Source organism: Apteryx rowi, unplaced genomic scaffold, assembly GCF_003343035.1.
Source record: "Apteryx rowi isolate R43461 unplaced genomic scaffold, aptRow1 scaffold_782, whole genome shotgun sequence".
Classification (NCBI taxonomy): Eukaryota; Metazoa; Chordata; class Aves; order Apterygiformes; family Apterygidae; genus Apteryx; species Apteryx rowi.
Window position 1 is genome coordinate 263,587 of NW_020451074.1, and position 20,189 is coordinate 283,775.

A 20,189-nucleotide genomic window follows, 5' to 3' on the forward strand; every position below is an offset into this window, starting at 1 on the left:
CCGAACCGGGCTGGGCCGGGCCGGGCGGCACCGCCGTGCCCAGGGTGGGAGCCGGCTCCCGGTGCCCCTCGCCGGGCACTGCGGTCCCGGGGTGATGGGGGCGGCCGGGTCCCCCCCGCGGTCAGCGGGCGGCCRGAGAGGGGAACGGCAGGACACCTGGGTCCAGTGCTGGCTCGCTGGGTTTTCCCGCACCTGCTCTGGGATCTGCGACAGGGAGCAGGATCCTGCTGCTATGCAGGGTGCCATGGCCCATCCCAAGCCCAGTTCCATCCCATCCTATCCCATCCCATCCCAGCCCATCTCATCCCCTGCCCRGCAGCCTTGTACATGGAAAGCGGGACCCATCATGCCAGGCGGGGAACATGCTGTCAGGGGGCAGAGCTGGCCCTGCTGGGCGCCCCAGGACCCCCTGCCTGAGCAGCCCCCCAGGGACAAAGCCTTCCCRGTCCCACTGCCCCATCCCACCGTGATGCCGCAGCCTGTCCCCACGCAGGGGCAGCTCACCTGGACTGGCTGGGGGCAGAAGGGGCCCCGCCACCAGGACACACCACAGGGACAGCCACAAAGGCAGGCTCGCCCCGCATGCYGGGAGCCGGTGCCCTCTGCGTCACACCAAGCACTAAAACCCCCACACGCTGCGGCCTTGCATGCTGTAGCCTCGTGTGCCCCCTCCTTGTGCAAACGGGGGCACGAGGCCCCCTGGCAGCAGCCARCAGCAGCCTGGGAAACCCTCCGTCTGGCCGCCCACTCAGTGACAGGCAGGGGAGCAGGGAAGCCACCGGCAGCAGGGCTGCGGAAGGAGCCAGGCATCCTGCATGCAGGAGAGCAACCTTGGATGCTGAGACTGCAGAGAGAAGCCGTACGCGCCCAAGGCCACCTGCGAGCTCAGCATCCTGGGCTGGCGGGGGATTCCAGCCCCGTCTCCAACCATGCCACAAATGTGGTGTGGCAGGCGGCGCCGGCGGCTGCAGGAGCAAGACCAAAGGTGTTCGTGAGGCTCCTGCCGAGGCAGCGGCACCAGGGCAGCCCATGCCCCTCCTTGGCCCGGCACGGGCAGCCCAATGCACGCATTGCCATGTGCATTGCTGCATGCATTGCCGTGTGCATTGCTGCGTGCATTGCTATGTGCATTGCCATGTGCATCGCACACACACCATGCACACCTGCCAGCTGTGTGCACACGCACCCACATGCAACACGCATGCTGGCCCTCACCAAGGGCTGTGCCTTGCAGCCCCCGGCCGCTGCAGGATCCTGCCAGGGTCCACAGGCACCAGCAGGGCCTGGCGTTGCCTGTTTCCATGGAAGCAGCAGGGATCCAAGGTGGGAGCACAGCGCCGGGACAGGAGACCAGCGCCTGCGGAGCGCCAGCCTGGGGCACCAGGCACAGAGCAGTGCCAGGCAAGGCAGGAGGTTCGATACAGTCGGTTTATGTTACAGTGACCGCAAGGCGCCGGGACCGAGACGCTGAAAAGCACAGACCAGGGCGCTGGGTTGGGCAGGGGGGCTGCACTCATACCCGACCCCACACGCCCCAGGGTGCCCTTGGCCCCCCCCCCCAGCTCCGCGCGAGCTGCCACCAGACAGGGAGCGGGAAGCAACCCCCCGGGGGCAGCGGGGCTCTCCTGCCCCCTCGCCGCCCGCTCCTGCGGAGGGGCCGAGCCGCCGCAGCGGTGAAGGAGGCGGCCCCGGCTTGCGCATGGAGCCACAGGCAGGCACAGTCAGGACAGRCGGCGGCGGCTCGGTGGCAGCAGGCTCTGTAGGAACGTGGGGCCAGGGAGAGGGCTGGATGGGGGCCCTGGCCCTCTGGCAYGGGGCTGGGCGAGGGGTGCCGCAGCGCTGCCATGCTGAGGGCATGTCCAGTGCTTTACTAAGGGGGCTCTCGGGGAGCATCATAGCACCACGGGGAGGGCGCCGGCTCGCACCCACTCCCTACAGTCCGGGGCGCCCTGCCCCAGCTCGTCCCCCCAGGAGCCAGCAGTATAAATAAGGSGGGTGGCGCGGGCAGAAGGGGGGGCGCGCAGTGGCAGCTCCAAGTCCTGAGTGTGCCAGGGCAGGCACTGGGTCACTGTCCCTGGCATGAGAGGCGGCAGAGGCCCCCGGAGCCCCCTGCCCACGCGCCATCTGGGGCTGCGCTCAGCCCAGGAAGCACACGGGGCCCAGCTCGAAGCCAAACTTCTGGTTGGCGTCTCCGAAGTCGGCCACGGCCACGTCCGTCAGGGGCAGCCGTTCGACGCGGGACGAGGCCACCTCCAGCACCGTCCGCTCTTGGCCCCGGCGTCCCTGCAGACATGGGGCAGGCTCAGGGATGGGACTCTGGGGCAGGGACCCGCCGGGACCTCACAGACACAGCGGCAGGGGAGCAGGGACACAGCGGATGCCCAGAGACAGGGGCTGGTTCCAGCTGGGTGGCTGCGAGGGGCTCCAGGGGTGGGGAAGGAGACGAGGGGTCCACGGGGCTGCGTGAAGGGGGGCAGCGGGGTGCAGGTGGCATTTGGGATGCCTCACCTGGCAGCCGTCACGGAGGGCCCGGACGGGGGTGGCAGGGTGGCCGTGCCCCAGCTCCTCGTCGTTGGCCCCACGGAAGCGCAGGGCGCGGGCGAAGGTGCTGGCGTCGGCGTCGTACCAGGCGGCTGCGTTCTGGCAGTTCAGCGTGAAGTTCTGGTGGGCTCTGGCGCTCAGGAGACGCAGGAAGGTGAGCTGGGTCACAGGCACCCCGTTCCCATTCGCGTCCACATAGGAGAACTGGGAGAACAACACACAGACTGAGATGCAGCCACCCAACACCGAGCACCGGGTGCCCCTTCCCTTCTGCCCCCAGACGAAGTGCGAGCAACGTCTGCCCCCAGGCTCCTACCTTTTTGCCCCTCTTGAAGGTGCTGTACCATGTTCCCGGCTTCTCCCTGTTCCAGGCAGCGAGTCGGACCTGGGGGTGACGGATGAGGAGAAGGTGTTGGGGGCGAAGAAGAGCGTCTCTAACCTCCGGGCCCCCACAACATGGGGTAGAGCAAGCCCTGAACCTCCCCCAATTCCCCAGGGGTTCCCGGGCCCAGAGGGCTGCTGGACCATGGATCTGGACACCCGGCTCTGCTCTGCCCCGGCCCTCCTGATCCCTGCTTCAACTCACAGCCTCAAACTTCTTATCAGGGAAGAGACAGGTCTCGCCGCCAGCCGTGAAATTACAGAAAACCCGGAAGGCATCTCGGGAACAGCCCTGGTTGGGGTCAATCCAGTACTCGCCTGGGAAGGAGGGCAGGGAGGTCAGCAGGCGGACAGACAGACAGACAGAACAGCTCCCTCGGGCTCTGCACTCGCCTTGGCCCCCTCCCCGGAGACATGCTGTACGTGCAGTGCCTGGTGTGGGGCAGAGGTACGGGAAGCCCCAGTCCCACCCCTCTTGGAGGTGTTTCCAGCGTTTCCTCTGCCTTCTGCACCTCCAAAACCTCACCATCCTTGAGGTGGGGGTGGCAGAGCTGCAGCTCCCTGCAGACACGAGCGGGACTCTCGGGGGTGCCCAGGGGCCGTCTCAGCTGCTCGACCTCGGTGCGCAGGGAGCTGAGCGAAGCATACACTTCCTCCAGCCCCTCGTGGTCTGAGGGGGCTCCCTGCTCCCCGGGAGCCCCTTCCGTGGCCTGCCGGCGCTTCCTGGCCCTGCTCGAGGGAAGTGGCTCGAGCAGCTCAGCTGGGCGGCCCTGGGACACAGACAGAGAGGTGTGAGAGCTGCAGATGCTGGGGCCAGAGCAGGATGAGAAAGGCCGGAGCAGCCTCTGCACTGGCAAGAGGGGCCTGGGGACGGAGGAGCCATCCCTGGAGGGGAGAGGCAAAGGCGGAGTAGGGGGCTCGGCAGAACCCAAGTGGGGTGTTGTCTGTCTCCGTGCCCAAAGCGCCCCTCACTCACCGGTGGCCCTGGGGGCCCAGGGGGGCCCATGTCACCTCTGGGGCCCAGCGTGCCCTGCAAAAGAAGAGGAATCGGCAATCAGTCGAGCAGCCTGCAAGGCCCCGGATGCCTTGTTCTCTCCCCAGCTCTCCTAGGGACATGGCAGAAGATGCCCCTGCTCATGCTCCCCATCCCCTCCCGGGCACTCACCGGTGAGCCTTTGGAGCCCTTCTGACCCAAAGGTCCCTGTGGGGAAGAGAAGACAAGAGAGGGGTGCTTGCTGGGAGCAACCAGCTCCCGGGCATGCGGTGGTTATGCGGCATGGGAAAGCCGCCCTTGACCCTCCCGTGAGCCTTGGTCCCCTCCGCCCTTCTCAGCCATCCTGGGGAGAGAAGCCCCCCGGGACTGCAGGGGAGTTAAGGGCAGACCGGAGATCCTGGGATGAGCAGGACGATGTGCAGCTAAAGCTTGGTGCACCTGGATGATGCAGGAAGATAGATACTCACCGAGAGCCCGGGAGGCCCTGGGGGGCCGGTGGGACCTGTGGGTCCAGCCAAACCCTGCGGGTAGAGACAGCATCAGCCCTGTCCCCATGGGGCCTGTGTCCTGCCAAGTACGTTGTCTCCCTCCCTGCTGCCAGCCCCAATCTCAGGAGAGACCCCACATACTCACAGGGTCTCCCTTGGGTCCTGGGGGGCCCTGGATGCCTGGCAGCCCCTGGTCTCCTTTCTCCCCCATCTCTCCTGGAGGTCCAACGAGCCCGATCAGTCCAGCATGGCCCTGGGGGTGAAGGGAGTGTCAGGTGGCYTCCTCCCCAGGACCACGAATGGGGATGAGTCTGGGCTGAGGGGCACCCCAGCCCCAGCTCCTGCACAACCATCACCTCGCTCACCTTGTCTCCCTTGTGGCCAGGATCTCCTTTGAGGCCAGGCAAGCCCACGGGGCCCTGCAAGAGGCACAGGGAGTGTCACAGTCCCTGGACGGCRCCCAGCCAGGACACCAGGGTCCCCAGGGCTCACTCACCCCGACTTACCAGGGGGCCAGGTGGTCCCACTTGTCCTGGGGCTCCCAGCAGACCTTGCTCACCCTGGAGAAGACATGGCGTGGGAGAACGGCATGGGGCTGAGCCCCCCGAAAGCCCCCCTCCGAGCAGCATTCCCCAGGGCTGCAGCAATCCCAGCCTGCAGCAGCTCAGTGCCCGAGGGGACGTCTCGTGCCCTGAGGCAGCGCTGCACAGGCACCCCGCTGCCCCGGGCTTCGGGCACGTGCTCAGCCYTGCGTCTCCGCAGGGATGTGCCGTGCTGCACGGGCCCTCCCCACAGCCCCACACCCCCGCCGCCACCAGGACTCACAGCTGGACCAGGGATCCCGCGGAGGCCTTCGGAGCCGGGCTGCCCTGGAGGCCCCTGCACCCCCACGGGGCCCATCTTCCCGGGCGGCCCCTCCGTGCCGGGCTTCCCCTGGGAACGTGAGTGCGGAGCGTCAGAGCGGAGCCTGGTGCCCCTTGGGGTGGCACAGGGGTCCTGGCCCCCGCTTGCTGGTGGTGTCTGGGAGGACTCGGCTTCTGCCCCGGGCTGGCAGAGGCGTGGGGCTTTCCTTCCCAAGGGGAGCAGGCTTGGAGAGCCATGGCTTACCTTGGCACCCTTTTCGCCCTGACGGCCCTCGCGCCCAGTTGGCCCCACCGGCCCCTGGGCAAGGAGACAGAGAGTGCGTGAGCTGGATGCTGGGAACCGTGCTCTGGCCTGGAGTGGCCCCACTTGTCCCCTGACACAGCCCTCCCACCTTGCCCTGAGCTACCCCTGCCCTTCCTCGCCCCCTTCCCCTACTCACCCTCCGTCCAGGGGGCCCCGGGGGCCCTGGCTCCCCTGACGCGCCAGGGGGACCCTGAAACAAACCCGGAGTCAGTCAGTGGCAGCTTGGGGAGTGGGGGAGAGAAGAAAGGCCCCACAGCAGGTGCTGGGGGAAGTGCGGAGAGGCTGGGGGGGATAAGAGGTGCACAAGGACTCCAGGGAGCAGCACGGCTCAGCTGCAGCCCCTCGAGCCCAGCAGCCCCGCGGGGGACCACAGTCCCCCTCTCGTGGCCGAGATACCCTCACTCACCGGCAGGCCAGGGTCCCCGCTGTCGCCCTTCTCCCCAGCGACACCGTCCAGACCCTGCAGCACAGGACGGGGTGAGCGTTCACCCAGCCTGGGCTTTCTGCAGGGGCAGGGAGAGAACGCCGGCACCTGGCTGCCCCCAGCCCGTGCTCATCCTGCGCCCCCCTGCCAGTGCCTGGGTGACCGCGCCAGGGCAGCAGGTGACACGGGAGCTCCGCAGCGCTGGCTCCAGGCTCAGGGGAGTGCCGGCAGCCTCCGGGCTGGGGCTGCTTCTGCTCTGCAGCCCCTCTAATGCGTGAGCTGGGGCTACTCACCGGCAGGCCAGGGTCTCCAGGAGGGCCGGGATCACCAGGGAAGCCGATGGGGCCCTGCGGAGAAATGGGGAYATGAGCACGGGGCTGGAAGAGAGTCACAGACCCCCTGCACACTGGGAGAGCAGAGCAGGAGCAGGGAAAGGGGTTAGTGCCTCCAGGCCTATCGGTGGGGTGCGAGTGGGGACTCAGGGCAGCTCCCTTCCCCTCTCCCTGCCTCATTCCCGCACTCACCAAGTTGCCTTTGGCTCCATCCTCTCCTGGGGGCCCCTTCTTGCCGGGGGGCCCAGCTGCTCCCGATTGTCCCGCGTCTCCCTTCTCCCCCATGTCCCCTTTCACACCCTGCAGAGGGACGGGGAGGGTCAGGGTGGGGGGAGAGCAGGGGGCAGCCTGGGCTGCACGGTGTTCACCTGCAGCCCTACCACTGCTCTGTGTGGCTGGGGAGAGTAGGACCTGCTCCCCGCTCCATTGAGCTCCACCTTTTCCCCCACCCTGATGCCCTGCTCCTGCTTTCCTAGAGATGCCGTGTTCTCCCCTCCCCACGACACTCACGGGCGGACCGGGCTCCCCCGGGGCTCCAGGGGCTCCTGCTTCGCCTGGCTCACCCTGCACGGGAGAAAAGCAGAGGGAAACCTGTCGGTCAGGCACTGCTGGGCGCTGGGAGGAACGTGCACGGCTCTGCCTGGTCCACAGTCCCACTACRCAGACACGGAGTCTCGGGACCACTCCCAGTGCAGGCTTACCTTTTCTCCCACGGCACCTGGCTGTCCCACGCCGCCTGGCATTCCCTGGGGACCCTACAGACACCAGGACAGGGGTTACACACTGCAAAGCCCAGATCCTGCTTCACAGMTGGCCCTGGCACCCTGCACACCCAGGCGCTGTGCCCAGCAGCCCCCGCCAAGCGCCAGGGCTGTGCTCACCTCTGTGCCGCTGGGTCCTTGTGGCCCGCGTGGTCCCGGCGCGCCGGGGGGGCCCTGCAGGGAGCACAGAGCGGGTCAGAACCGCRAAGGGCGACTGCTGAGCTGTGGGGCCACAAGGCCCCCACGGGAGAGGGAGCTTGCAGAGGTGGGAAGCTCGAGGAGCTGGGGCAGAAGAGTCGGAGAGGGCTGGGGAGCTGGGGATGCACCGAAGGAGGTGGCCGAGGTCAGAGCAACAAGGCCATGGGGGGGTCCTTACCATGGCGCCGACATCTCCGTTCTCACCCTTCTCGCCTGGTGGGCCTGGCATGCCCTGTGAGGAGCACACAGGTTGGCAGGGCTGGTGCTGGCCCCAGCTGGCCCCCGGGGCTCAGTGGGCTGGGAGCCCAGCTGGCAAGGCAGAGCCGCCCTGGCACTGCGCAGAGCCCTTGTCCCTGCCCCTCCTTCCCAACCCACAGCCCCCGCCAGACCTGCAGAGCCAACCCTGCCCCCCTGCCCCTTACCTGCAGGCCCGGGGGGCCACTGAGGCCGGGGTGCCCCCGCGAGCCCTCGTCTCCTTTCTGCCCAAACATCCCCTGCTGCCCACGACGCCCAGGCTCCCCGTCTGCTCCCTGCAAAGGGCGAGCCTGGGGTCAGCACCTCCCCGTGGGCACCGTCTGCCCCGCAGGGACTCAGCACACAGGGTGGGAATGGGGCCAAGGGGGAGATGCATCAGGATGGGTGTCGTGGGGGATGCTTGTGTTGCTGCGGGGAGCAGCCTGCACTGCGTTCGGGGYTTCTTGCTTAAGCGTTGGGCTCGGGGGGAATAAACTGGGTGGGAAGAGCGTGCCCCAGCTACTCACCGCGGGGCCGGGGTGCCCAAGAGGCCCCTGGATTCCTGTCGGTCCCGGCGGGCCCTGGGGGGGCAGGAGCATCCGCATCAGGGTTGGGGCAGTCCCCAAATGCCTCCTGTCCCCAGAGGTGCTCTGACCCTGGGCAGCCCACGCAGGCAGACCAGCCCCTCAGCACTTACCGCCTCACCCTTGTCGCCTTTGCTGCCCTTCTGCCCGGGCAGCCCGATCTCACCCTGCCGCGGCAAAGGGACACGGTGAAACCCCACAGCCGCCCTTGCTGGGGACTCGTGGCTAGGGAGTGCTGGCGGCCAGGGAAAGCTGCCATCGCCGGGGAACCGTGGCCAAGGAAATCCCATCACCAGGGAAACCTGCCACCACCTGGGAAGCACTGCCAAGGAAACCAGCCAGGGCCCAGACACGGACACGCTGCTGCCAGGGAGATCCCCGCTGCCGGGAAGCCACCGCAGAAACCTGCCCCACCGGGGAGGTGCCCTGGCCCGAGGACCTGCCCTCTCCGAGGGGACCTGTCCCGCAGCGCTGGCCCCGGGGTACCTTCCCCTGCCATCGGCAGCAAAGTGCAGCAGATCCCCTCTGCGCAAAGAAGCCGTTGCTGCAGGTGCCGACTGGTGTCTCCCCGACTTACCTTGTCGCCGTCTTCTCCAGCGGGGCCAGGGGGACCACCTGGACCCGGCAGCCCCACAGGGCCCTGGATGCCGTCGTGTCCAGCTGGGCCCATTGGGCCCCTCTCGCCCTGTGGGCAGGTAGGAGAGCAGGGTTGGCTGGGACTGCGCGGGACGGAACATTCCGGCTGCTCCCAGACGTGCCCCACACCTCCTCCCGCATCACCCCACCTGCCCCGTCCTCCTCTCGCCCCGAGCATGGCCTCCTCCTTCCCCCGTTCATCTCACTCCCCACCCCATGCAGAGGACATGGCACCTACCGGGGAGCCCTTCTCTCCGGTGGGGCCGGGGGGGCCCTGCGCACCCCCACGGCCCGGCAGTCCAATGCCTCCAGCTGCCCCCGTGGGGCCTCGCTCACCGGGGGAACCCTGGGGGAACACAAAGGAGGGGTGAAGAGGGAAAGGCCCTGGGAATCCTTCCTCCTCTCCAAAGAAACCTTGCTCTTTATCAACTAGGACTTGGACCAGGGTGGCAAAATTGCTCCCCAAGGAGCACATGGCAAGGGGGGGGGGGGGGCCAAAACTCTGTATAGACCCCCCCAATGCCACGATGCTTTGTACTCACTGTGGGTCCAGGGGGACCGGGGGGGCCTTCCCCACCCTTCAGGCCGGGTGGACCCTGTAGAAAGGCAGGAAGGATGGTCAGTGAGGACCCTACTCGCCTCTCCGCCCTCCTGCTGCTCCCAAGCCCGGGATGGCACTGACCATCTCTCCTGGYGCACCCCGCGTGCCAGGAAAGCCATGGATGCCCGGGGGGCCGTTCTTGCCAGGGATGCCAGCTGGGCCAGGGTCGCCCTGTGAGGAAGAGAAGCAGCAGGTAGCTTGGCTCCATCGTGCCCGAGCTGGTGGCAGCCCTCCCACCGCAGAGCCCTCCCACCCAGTGCCCCCCGGCTCAGGCCGGCAGCGGGCTGCGCTGGCGCTCGGACCCCGGAGGGGCTCCTACCTTGGCTCCTTCTCGGCCAGCAGCTCCGGGCAGCCCCTGCTCCCCCGGGGGGCCGGGGGGGCCTGGGTGCCCCCTCTCGCCCACTGGCCCGGTCTCGCCTGATTTACCCTGCGGGCAGAGAGCAGGGTGAGCCTCAGGGGCACGGGCGGCACGGAGCAGAGACCGGGGGCAGCGCTGGAGTGCCAGCAGAGCAACACCGGCCCCTCCATCTCACGTGGAGCAACACTGGCCCCTCCATCCCGCCCGGAGCAACGCCAGCCCCTCCATCCCGCCGGGGCCCGCAGCACTGGCGTTGATGGCATCCTCGACACAGCCACTCACCTGGGGTCCCACCACCCCAGTGGGGCCTGGGGGCCCGGTTTTGCCATGGAAGCCCTGTGGAGGAGGAGAGCAGAGAGGGGATGAGGCGGGGAAGTGCGGACGCGCCGTCAAGGAATGAGGCGGGCAGGGATGCTCACCAGCTCTCCGCGCTGCCCTGGGTGTCCCGGCAAGCCGTCCTTCCCGGCGGGACCCTACCACAGCGGGAGCGGAGTTAGCGGGGTGGAGGGGCGCCAGCGGCCAGGCCGGCCGGGCTGGGCAGCAGCGCTGCTCCCCGACGCGTTGCTACTTACGGGGGGCCCTTTGGTGCCGGGGAATCCGCTGGGGCCCTGCGGACCCTGGGGGCCCTGCGGGAGGAAGGGAAAAGCCCGTGGGCAGCGGTACAGCGACCATCCCCATGGCCCAGAGTGTGTCTCCCCCCGCTGGCATCGTCCCAAGGAAGAGCCCCGCGTCCCAGCACCACCAGCCCCAGGCCCCTGCTCCTGGCCCCTCTGCAGGGCACCGGCTGCCCCCGGCTCACCTTCTCCCCCGCCGCGCCAGGGGCCCCATCATGGCCAGCGTCGCCCTGGCGGAGAGAGACAGGCTGAGGGCAGGTGGCAGCGACCCGTGGGCTGGTCCCCGCCGCCCTGGGGCGGGGGCACGCGGCGGCCGGGTGCCAACCTACCTTGGGGCCGGGTGTTCCTGTGGCGCCGGGCAGGCCGCGCTCCCCCGGCAGGCCCTGAGCGGAGGCAGCAGAGAGCGGCGTCAGGGCCCGCGAGCCGGGCGGGCACCCCGGGACCGAGCTGTGACGCGGAGCCCAGCGCCCCAGCGTGGCGGCCATGGGGCACAGGGCCGATGTTTGGGGCCCGGATGCCGTGGGATACGGCAGGCCCCAGGGCCCGGTTGCCATGGGACACCAGGGCCCTGGGGTGGTTGCCATGGGATACGGCAGGCCCCCGGTCCCGGTCACCGTGGGTTATGGCAGGCCCCATGCCGGTTGCCATGGGACACGGGGTGGAAACTTTTGGCCTGGTTGCCATGGGAAACGACAGGCCCCAGGGCCCAGTTGTCGTGGGATACAACAGGCCCCAAGCGCTGTTGCCGTGGGATACAGGGCGGGAGTTTTGGGCCTGGTTGCCTGGGACACAGCAGGCACCAGAGATCGGTTGCCGTGGGATACGGCCAGCCCCGGGGTAGTTGCCATGGCTGTGGCAGGTCCCCGGGCAGTCCCTGTGGGATATGACAGGTCCCAGGGCGGTCACTGTGGGATACAGGCGGCCCCAGGGTGGTTGCCATGGCTACGGCAGGTCCCAGGATGGTTGCCATGAGATACAGCCAGCCCCAGGGCGGGCGTGTGGATCCCGGCGGCCCCCAGCAYGGGGCTGGTGGAGGTCGGGGCCGCGGCGGCTCACCGGGGGTCCTCGCTGTCCCGTCTGCCCAGCCTGGCCAGCCTTGCCCTGCGGGAAGGGAGACATGCCGGGGGGAGCCGCTCCCACCTGCACCCGTGCCCGCCATTCACCCGCTGCGCACCCGCTGTGCACCTGCTGTGCACCCCGCGCAGGGATGGGGCATCCCATGCAGCCACGACTCGCGCCCAAGTGTGTGTGCAGGAGGACACGTGGCGCAGGAGCCGGGGGGGGGCTTCCAGGCACGCGTGGGATCTGGAGCCAAGGACATGGCGGGGGGACCAGGATGCTTGGGTCCCTCTGCTGGCTCCGAGCTCTCCCAGCCCCTCTCTGGCTCCTGGCACAGCAGGACAGGGAYGGTGGGGCAGGATGCAGGGGACCCATGGGGGGACAATGGGGCAGGATGCGGGGGACCCATGGTGGGGACGGTGGGACAGGATGGGGGGGACCCACAGGGCGATGGTGGGGCAGGAGGGGGCAGACGGCACAGCGGGATGTGGCGACTCACCCTCTTGCCTTTCTCTCCCGCCAGCCCCACGGCACCCTGGAAGCCAGCGGAGCCCTAAGAGGGGGAAGCACAAGCTGCAGCCGGGGCCGAGAGGATCCTGGCTCCGGAGCGACCCAGCAGCCTCCCTGCACTCACCTTGGGGCCCTGGCGTCCGGGGTATCCTGGGAGGCCCGGCACGCCCAGCTTGCCCTGCAAGGGAGAGAGCAGAGCTGAGCCGGGGGCAGCACGCGCCGCGGGCGCGGGGGCAGAGCGCTGGCACCCACCTTATCGCCGGCAGGGCCGGCAGCACCTGGTTCGCCCATGGGGCCCGTCTGCCCCTTCAGCCCCTCGGGGCCGTCCTCACCCCGGGGGCCCAGCGGGCCCTGGTCCCCCTGGAACAGCAAGGCAGCAGCGCGGGGAGCGTGCCGCCCAACGAAACACCGCCGGGGCCGCCGCCCCGTGTCCCCGCACCCCCCTGCGGCCAGACCCGCCCCCCCAAACTGCCCCCGGGGCTCCCGCAACCCCCAAGAGAGGCCAGAAATGTGGAAACACCCCCCCTCCCCGGGGACCCCGCTTACCCTGTCGCCCTTCGGACCTATGTCCCCCTTGAAGCCAGGGAATCCATCTTCTCCCTGAAGGGAAGCACAGGCTGGGGGGCCGAGACCGCGCCAGCTCCGGCGCAAGCCCCCCACCCCGGTGCGGAGGGCCGTCTCCAGCCGCCCGGCACCCCCAGCACAGGGCTGTGACAGCACCGGCACGAGCGTCCCTGGGACCCCCTCGCCAGCCGCCCTTACCTTCTCCCCTTTGCTGCCCTTCAGGCCGCGCACGCCGAAAGCTCCCTGCAGAGACACAGAGGGGCCGGGGGGCCGGAGGGAGGCTCCCGATCGGGGGGACGCAGCCCGACCCCACCGCGGGGCCTGGCCGAGGGGGAGGCTGTGCTTACCTTCACCCCGCGCGGTCCCGGATAGCCRACGGGGCCGGCGGCGCCCGCAGGGCCCTGGGGGCAGAGCCAGCATCAGCAGAGATGGAAACGGCCCCATCCGTGCAGGGGGGGCAGGCAGGGACCCCACGAGGGGGGCTGAGCCGCCTCCCCAGGGCGGCTCCTTACCTGGAGACCCTTCTCTCCGGCTGGCCCCTCTCGGCCGGGGTGACCCTGCAGGGATGCGCGAGGGATGAGCCCCGCACTGCCCCGCGGCGCCTGCTCTGAGCGGGATCCCGCAGCTGGAGCGACCCCATGGTGCTGTGCGAGTACTCACCGGGGGCCCATCGGCCCCAGCGACGCCCTGGATCCCCGGCTTCCCTGGCGAGCCCTGGGCAAGAGGAAGAGGAGGTGTCAGGCGTGGAGGGCTCCCGCAGCCCCCCGCTGCCCACCCCCTGTGCCCCTGCGCCACTCACCTTCTCCCCCGGCAGCCCCACGGGACCCTGGGGGCCAGGCAGCCCCTGCAAGAGAAGAGACCGAGGCACTGGGAAGGCACGGAAAGAGCAGCCGAGCCCCCGGCCCCTCGGGCCGCCCCCCGCCTACCTGCGGACCAGGGTTGCCCTGCTGTCCCGGCGGGCCTGGCTCCCCGTGGATCCCCTGCAGGCGGCAGAGAAATCCCATCAGCAGGACACCGGCCTCCCCCGGAGCCTTGCCGCAGCCCCGGCCGCCCTCCCATGCTCCTGCACCCGTGGGAGCGTTGCCCCCCCACACTGCTCCCATGCCGGCAGCCCYGCCACCCCCGCCCCAGAGCATCCCGCTCTCGCACTGCCCGGTCCCGGCGGGGCCCCGCTCGCACCCACCACACTGCCCTCAGGTCCAGGTGCTCCGTCGATGCCGCTGGCGCCCTGYGGGGCAAGGAAGGAGGGTCAGGGCCCCGAGGCGATGCCGTGCCCCAGGGTGATACCGTGCCCAGGCTAAGAGGCCAGGAAAAACGTCCCCTTGACACGAGGACGGACAGACAGGCAGAAGGGGGGGGGGGGTCTCGTACCGGTGGTCCCGGGGGTCCGGGGGAGCCACGCGAGCCGATCAGACCTCGCACGCCCTAGGGCCGAGGATAGATGGGTCAGTCAGCACCCCAGGCCCCCTGCATTCCCAGGGTGCCCAAATCTCCCCCCCAAAAGCTCCAGGGAGCGGCAGAACTTGCCCCCAGACCCTCCAGGGCTCCCGGAGCGAAGCCGGGGAGGCTCCCAGCACCAATACTCACAGGCTCCCCAGGCTGCCCGCGGGGTCCCGGGAGCCCATCCGGGCCCTGGAGGAGATGGAGCAGAGCTGAGCGCGTCCCCCCGGTACCTCTGGGGCCTGATCCCGCTCCCCCTTCCCACGCTGCTCACCTTGGCGCCTCTGTGGCCGGGGGGCCCCGCCAGCCCTGGCTGCCCCGCGTCGCCCTGCGGCAGAGAGGCGGTGAGGGTCCGGGAGGGCAGGCGGCGCCAGGACGGGGCGCAGCGTGCTCCCACTTACCCGGTGGCCCTTCTCGCCCGGCAGCCCCGGGAGCCCGTCGAAGCCTCTGTCACCCTGCGGGACAGCAGAGGCATCAGCCCCCCCTGCCCCGGAGCTGCTGCCGGGGGGGGCAGAGGGGACCAGGTGTCCTGGCCCTGCACAGACCCCCCACCACCACCCGTGCACCCTGGCAGCACTGACCAACCTTGGGTCCAGTTTCTCCCGGGAGGCCCCTGGCTCCATCTGCTCCGGCGCGGCCCTGAAAGACATGTCGAGGGGTGGGAGAGGGCCGAGGGCTGGGTGTCCCCCAGGATGGGGACGGGGATGGGGACAGGGATGCCCTGGGCAGGCACCTGCAGGGGATGTGAAACCCCAGCGCGCAGCACTTACCCGCCTGCCCGGCTTCCCCGGCAGCCCCGGCGGCCCCTGCGGCCCCCGGGGACCCTGGCGAAGAGAAGGGGAAGGCGTCARGGCCGGGCGCCGGCAGGATCCCGGGGGGCCCCGCGTTCAGCCCCATTGCCACCTCCCCGCGCACCCCTCGGCAGGACCCACCTGCAGCCCCGAGTCGCCCACATCTCCTTTCAGGCCGGGGTGTCCAGGGAGACCCTGGGAAAACGGGAGAGCGACGTGGGGCAATGCCTGGTGCACGGCGTCTCGGGGGGCAGCTGCCCCATGGCGGCTGCCCCACGGCGGCCGTACTCACCAGTGGTCCCGGGCGGCCGGTCAGCCCCATGGGGCCCGGGGGGCCCTTCATGGCGAGCTGGGGAGAGAGCGGAGGAGAGGGCTGAGCGGAGYGGCGATGCCGGTGGAGGGGCCGGCCCATGTGGGTGCCTCACCTTCGCCTGCTGCAGGATCGCTTGGGCCTGGGCTTCTTGGAAGGAGACGCTGGGGCCCTTGAGGGAGTCTCCGCCGAACTGGAACTGGGGGGCAGCGGGCTGAGGGGGGCCAGCAGCCCCCAAAGCTCCCTGGGCACCCAGCTCCGCACGGCCCCCGCAGGAGCCATCCCGCAGCAGGTGCCCCTGGATGCAGCCCGGCTGCCCCRGCGCCTACCGGCAGCATGAGCGTGGTCCCCGCCGGGCCACGGCTCCCGTCGGCTCCTGGCAGTCCCGGCCGTCCCGCGGGGCCCTGGCGGGGGGGAAGGGGGGGGCGGCCTGTCATCACCCTGGCGCTGGCAGGTCGGGGCTTGCAGCAGGACGCCAGCAGAACCCCCCCCCCCCCGCCTGCTCTTTACCTGGTCTCCGGGGTCTCCCGGCAGTCCTGGCGGCCCCGGYGGCCCCCAGGGACCCGGCTCCCCCTGCGGAGGAGGCAAAGGCGTGTTAGTGCCAGCGCAGTCCCCCTCCCCATCCATGCGCCGCCCCCTCCCCGCAGCAGCCCCTGCTCCTTACCGCGGGGCCCGGGGGTCCCGGCGGCCCCTCGAATCGCCAGCCCTAAAGGAGAAGAGAGTGAGTGCAGCTCATCCCGGTGCCCCCCCCGGCAAGCGCACACCCATCGGCCGGGGACCACCGGTGTGCTGCGAGGGCTGGGGGCGGCCGGCGCCACGCACCCCCGGGAGCCCCGCGGCTGGGCCCCACTCACCRGCTCCAGCATGGCCGGTTCGCCCTTCTCGCCCTTCTGGCTGGGCTCCTGCAAGACGCTGGGTTGTGGGGAGACAGGCCGGGGCTTCACCCCACCCGTCGCGGGGCCGAGCTCATGGCCCCAGCTTTTCCCGGTCGTCATTCTCAGCGTTACCTGGGGAGCCCGGATCCCTGGCTGCTCCCGCTCGGCTGGGCCGAAGCGCCCCCGGAGCGCGGGGTCCCCCTCGTCCTCGTCCTCGTAGCCCGGCAACAGCTCCGTGCTGCCGGCCTCCTGGAGCACAAATTCCTCCCTGGTGTCCTACGGGATGGGGGCGATGCTGGRGGCCTGGAGGGGGGAGCTCCAGCCCCAGAGCCCCAGCCCCGGCCCTGGTGCTACCTCCTGGGGGTCGGTGCGGTTGGGGGCAGCAGTCGTGGTGCTGGCGGGGCTCCAGGCGTCCGTGGCGAGGGTGCTCTCCTCCGCGGAGCGGGTCGGTGTGGCCGTGCTGGCCTTGGATGGAGGAGCCCGTGGGGTCCCGCGCACCGGGGCTGCGCTGGAGGGGGCACCGCGGCCCCGCGCGGCTCCCCTTGCTGCCGGGACCACCGTCTCGGAGCCATGCTGGGGCCAGGGGCACGGCAAGCCAGGGCTCATCAGCTGGCTGTTCCTGGGATCGCAGCTCTGGCGCAGGCCCCTTCCCACCAGCGGCACCCACAGGCAGCCGTTCCCGGGCGCGGGGGCGGCCGTTCCCCTGCACCCTGGGGCCGCGCAGCCCCTGGCTCCGAGCAGCACCTGGAGCCCGGCCACCCCCTCGCCGGGTCTCTCCCGCCCGGCCGGGCCAAGGCTGACTCATCGGCAGGAGGGGCCGCGGCCCCCGGGCCGCCCTTGGCCAGCACCGCCGCCTCCAGCTGCAGCCGCGACCCGCTTGCAGAGCCGAGGGGGGCAAAGGCAGCGGCGGGGGCTCCCTCCTGCTCCGCTCGGGTGCCTGCAGCCGGGTGATCCCCGCCGGGTGCTCCGACAAGCTCTGGGGGCAGCTCTGCCACGGCGCCGCTCAGCCCCCGGTGCAAAGGGGAGCGGTAAGAGGACACGGGGCCATGGCATCCCCGAGGCCTGGGCAGGGGCCGTTCTGGCCAGAGCGCCCACGGGCGACTCCAACAGACCCAAAGCTCTGGCTCTGCCGGGGCGTGAGCTGCTGGAGCCGTCCCGGCTCACCCCAGGCCGTCCAAGGAGCAGGAGGCCGGGGGCTGCTGTGGGTGCAGGAGGCGGCATGTGGCACAGCACRAGCTCCGTGCACAGGGGTTTGCTCTGGACGGAGCTGGTGCACCTGGAGCCAGGCTYGCCGCAGCCCTGCACGAGCAGCAGGTTAGCGGGGCTGGGTTAGGCAGCCGCAGAGGCGGGTTAGTCGTGCTCTACCTGGCCATCCACGGTGGAAAGCACCGAGGCCTCCTGCTGCTCCAGCAGCTCCTTGTTCCTCCTCTTCTTGCCCTTGCCCTTTCCCTTGCGCTTGCCTTTCCCCTTGCCCTTCCTGCCCTTCCGACGCGGGGCAGCGGTGGCCTCGGGGCCGCTCTGCGCAGGGCAGCGTGGAGGGAGGCAGGGAGAGAAATGTGGGCATCAGGGTCCCTGGGCAGGAGCAGGGTGCTCTGCCCGGCGCGCGAGCGTCCCGGCGGCGCCAGCCCCCAGCCCAGCAGCATCCCTTCAGGCCAGCTGCGGAGGAGGGGGGCTCCGGAAGGTGCCCCCAGCCCTTCCTCTTCCCACCTCGGYGCCTACCTCCTCGGGAAAGGGGGCCACAAGTGGGTAGAGCAGGGGCTGGTCGCAGCCAGGCATGTAGAGCTGGCAGTAGGAGTGGGCCACCGTGGGGTCGGCCACAATCAGCAGCTGCTGGACGTCGCCCTGCAGGACAGGGGGAGGTAAAGGGGACGGCGCGAGGGCGCAGGCCTTCTGCCCCCCTGGGCGGCCGTGCGCCCATGCACGCCCCGCCGCGGCCATGCACGCAGCCCAGCTGCGCTGCCCGGCCCCGTGCACCCAAGAATCTGTGTGCAGCGCTGAGCAGGGGCTGTGCAGGGCGCTGAGCAGGATCTGTGCACGGCGCTGTGCATGGCGCTGAGCAGGGGCTGTGCATGATGGGGGCAGATCCGTGCATAGCTCCGAGCGGGATCCATGCATGGCTTGGGGCAGCTGGCCCGGACACCCCCTCGGCCCCGGCTGCATGCACAGCGGAGAGGAGTGGACAAACACACCCTTGTTCGTCCGCCACGGGTGAATGGCCGGGGGGAGCCCAGCCCCGCGCGCCTGGCTCCCTCCAAGCCGCCTCTTGCCCGCGGCCCCTGACATTTGCAGCGGGGAGAGCTCAGCGGGCAGGAATGTGGCCGGGGGGCCTTTCCCGGTGGGAAAGGGGCTGAGCCACAGGCATGGGAAGGGGAACAGGAGCAGCCCCAGTGCATGCAGGGCCGCTGCCAGACACGGGGGACCCAGCCTACCCCCATCCCCCGGCAGCTCCTGGGGCCCCTCATCCCCTGCACCCACATCACCAGGGGGACGCAGGAGAGCCGGGACCCGGCGGGGAGGATTTGGGGAGGGAGGCTGCGGGGGGACCCACCTCGAACACCTCCTCATCGAGGAGGCGAGCCCCGAAGAGCGTAACCCCCTCAGTGCTGACGACGGGCTGGGGGCCCCGCTCCAGGGGCAGCGTCTCGAGGAGGTGGCAGTCCACCAGCAAGGACACGTTCCTGCCCTCCACAGCCAGCGCCACGCGGTGCCACCTGCAGGCGTGGGGCTTAGTGCAGCCGGGGCAGCCGGGCGCCCGCTGCCCTCYGGCCCCTGGTGCTCACCTGCCGTCGGCCAGGTTCACCTTGCGGAAGACGGGGTACTGCTCCGGGGCCGGCTGCCCATCCTGGTCCTCGTAGAGGAAGACGGGCGAGCGGCCAATCTCCAGGCCCAGCTGCTGCACTCCCCGCTCATCATAGATGGAGAGCAGAAAGGCCTGGCCGCCTCGCTGTGCTCGCACCGTGGCCAGGATGGAGAAGTCCTCCGGGAAGGGGCCGTCTGCAGCGGGGGGGAAGGCGAGGATGGTCAGATCGAGAGCTGCTCCGCACCCCAAGAGCAGCTCTGCACCCTGAGAGCAGCTCTGCAYCCCTAGGGCGGATCATCCCCCCGGGAGCAGCTCTGCACCCCAAGATCGGCTCTGCACCCCAAGGGCAGATCATCCCTCGGGAGCGGCCATGGCCCCCCGGCACACCTGGGAAGAGCTGCCTCGTGGGCGCGCTGAGCTGGGTGCGGTTGTCCACGCGGAAGGCRAGGTCAGGGTCCGCGGCCCCCGGGCGCTGGGTGCAGATCCCGGCGGTGACGGAGATGCCTTCGCGGCCATGCTGGGCGCCCAGGGTCTGCAGCACATCCACAGGCACGGCTGCGGGGTGAGCGGAGACCTGTTGGGCAGCGGGGACGGGCCGGAGCCCCCCGCRGGGCCGGGCTCCGTGCTCCCGGCTGGAGCCCGCGTCCCCATCCCCCTGCCTGCGTGCTGCCGAGCGGGGCCGGCCCGGTGCCAGGCAGCTGTGTGGGCCCAAGGTCCGGCCCGCGGCAGCCGGATTCCTTCGTTGCATTCCTCCGCCCCCGGCCTGCTCCGGCCAGGCTCTGCCCCCCGTGGCACCGGTGCCGCCCGTGGGAGACCCCCGACGCCTCCCCGCCCGGGGCGCTGCACGTCTCCGCATGCGGAGGGAGGGTTAATGCCGGYGCAGGCAGGTGTGCGGGGGGATGATCGCATCCACATCAGAGAGCTCGGCGGCCCCCTGCCCGCGGCGGCCCCCCGCCTCCCCGCCGCCTGCCGCAGAGGCCTGTCCGGGCAGGCCAGGAAGGGGCAGCCGGGGGGCAAGTCCTGCTGGGGGCTCCCCCCGCTCCCAGCCGCGACGGGGCACGCGGCAGGAGGGGGCCGCGCGTGGGGGCCAGGCTGGGAACGGCCTGACCCCGCTCCGGCCGGGCCGTCTCTCAGGCCCTCCTGACCCCAGCGCGTGGGGCCAGTTTCCTGCCGGGCTCCCAGGGGAAGGGGCGTCTCCAGGCCGCCGCACGCCGGCATGGGGGGGATCCCCCCCCCCGGCCTGGGAAACCCCAGCCTGGCCCAGCCCCTCCGCACCCCACAGATGACGGGGTGCAGGGACGGGGCGGCAGCACCGGGGAATCACCCCACAGCACCGGGTCCCGGCAGAGCCAGGGAGCGGGGATGTGGTGAAGCTCCCGGCACCATGGCGAGGGGAGAGACCCCCGGCCCCCCCCAGCCGGGCGGCGAGAGGACCCCGGCGTCCAGGCCCCCCCTTGGTCCCGGGAGGGGCCCAGGCGTCCGGGTGCACAGAGCCGCCGCCGCGGGGCCCGGAGCACCCCGAGGCAG

The 20,189-nt window shown here is 70.7% G+C and overlaps 1 protein-coding gene across 1 annotated transcript; it reads right to left on the reverse strand.

Moving 5' to 3' along the window:
- Positions 1-1,573: 1,573 nt before the first annotated feature.
- On the reverse strand, positions 1,574-19,880 carry COL5A3 (collagen type V alpha 3 chain). The gene is made up of 65 exons (XM_026088713.1): positions 19,808-19,880; positions 19,050-19,217; positions 18,643-18,856; positions 18,411-18,573; positions 17,582-17,704; positions 17,228-17,380; positions 15,842-16,138; positions 15,652-15,693; positions 15,498-15,560; positions 15,317-15,391; positions 15,103-15,186; positions 14,970-15,026; positions 14,819-14,872; positions 14,657-14,710; positions 14,472-14,525; positions 14,288-14,341; positions 14,161-14,214; positions 14,034-14,078; positions 13,818-13,871; positions 13,630-13,674; positions 13,373-13,426; positions 13,246-13,290; positions 13,107-13,160; positions 12,959-13,003; positions 12,794-12,847; positions 12,645-12,689; positions 12,429-12,482; positions 12,135-12,242; positions 12,007-12,060; positions 11,872-11,925; positions 11,370-11,414; positions 10,643-10,696; positions 10,499-10,543; positions 10,272-10,325; positions 10,119-10,172; positions 9,982-10,035; positions 9,661-9,768; positions 9,423-9,512; positions 9,283-9,336; positions 8,979-9,086; positions 8,682-8,789; positions 8,218-8,271; positions 8,048-8,101; positions 7,709-7,816; positions 7,465-7,518; positions 7,209-7,262; positions 7,029-7,082; positions 6,838-6,891; positions 6,520-6,627; positions 6,289-6,342; positions 5,978-6,031; positions 5,708-5,761; positions 5,512-5,565; positions 5,230-5,337; positions 4,911-4,964; positions 4,770-4,823; positions 4,550-4,657; positions 4,384-4,437; positions 4,088-4,123; positions 3,899-3,952; positions 3,449-3,692; positions 3,128-3,240; positions 2,858-2,926; positions 2,509-2,745; positions 1,574-2,283 (listed from the first exon to the last, which is right to left on the reverse strand). Exons 1-65 carry the CDS (start codon positions 19,878-19,880, stop codon positions 2,137-2,139), a joined length of 5,301 nt encoding a protein of 1,766 aa, XP_025944498.1. The 3' UTR covers positions 1,574-2,136.
- Between the last annotated feature and the right edge of the window lie 309 nt (positions 19,881-20,189).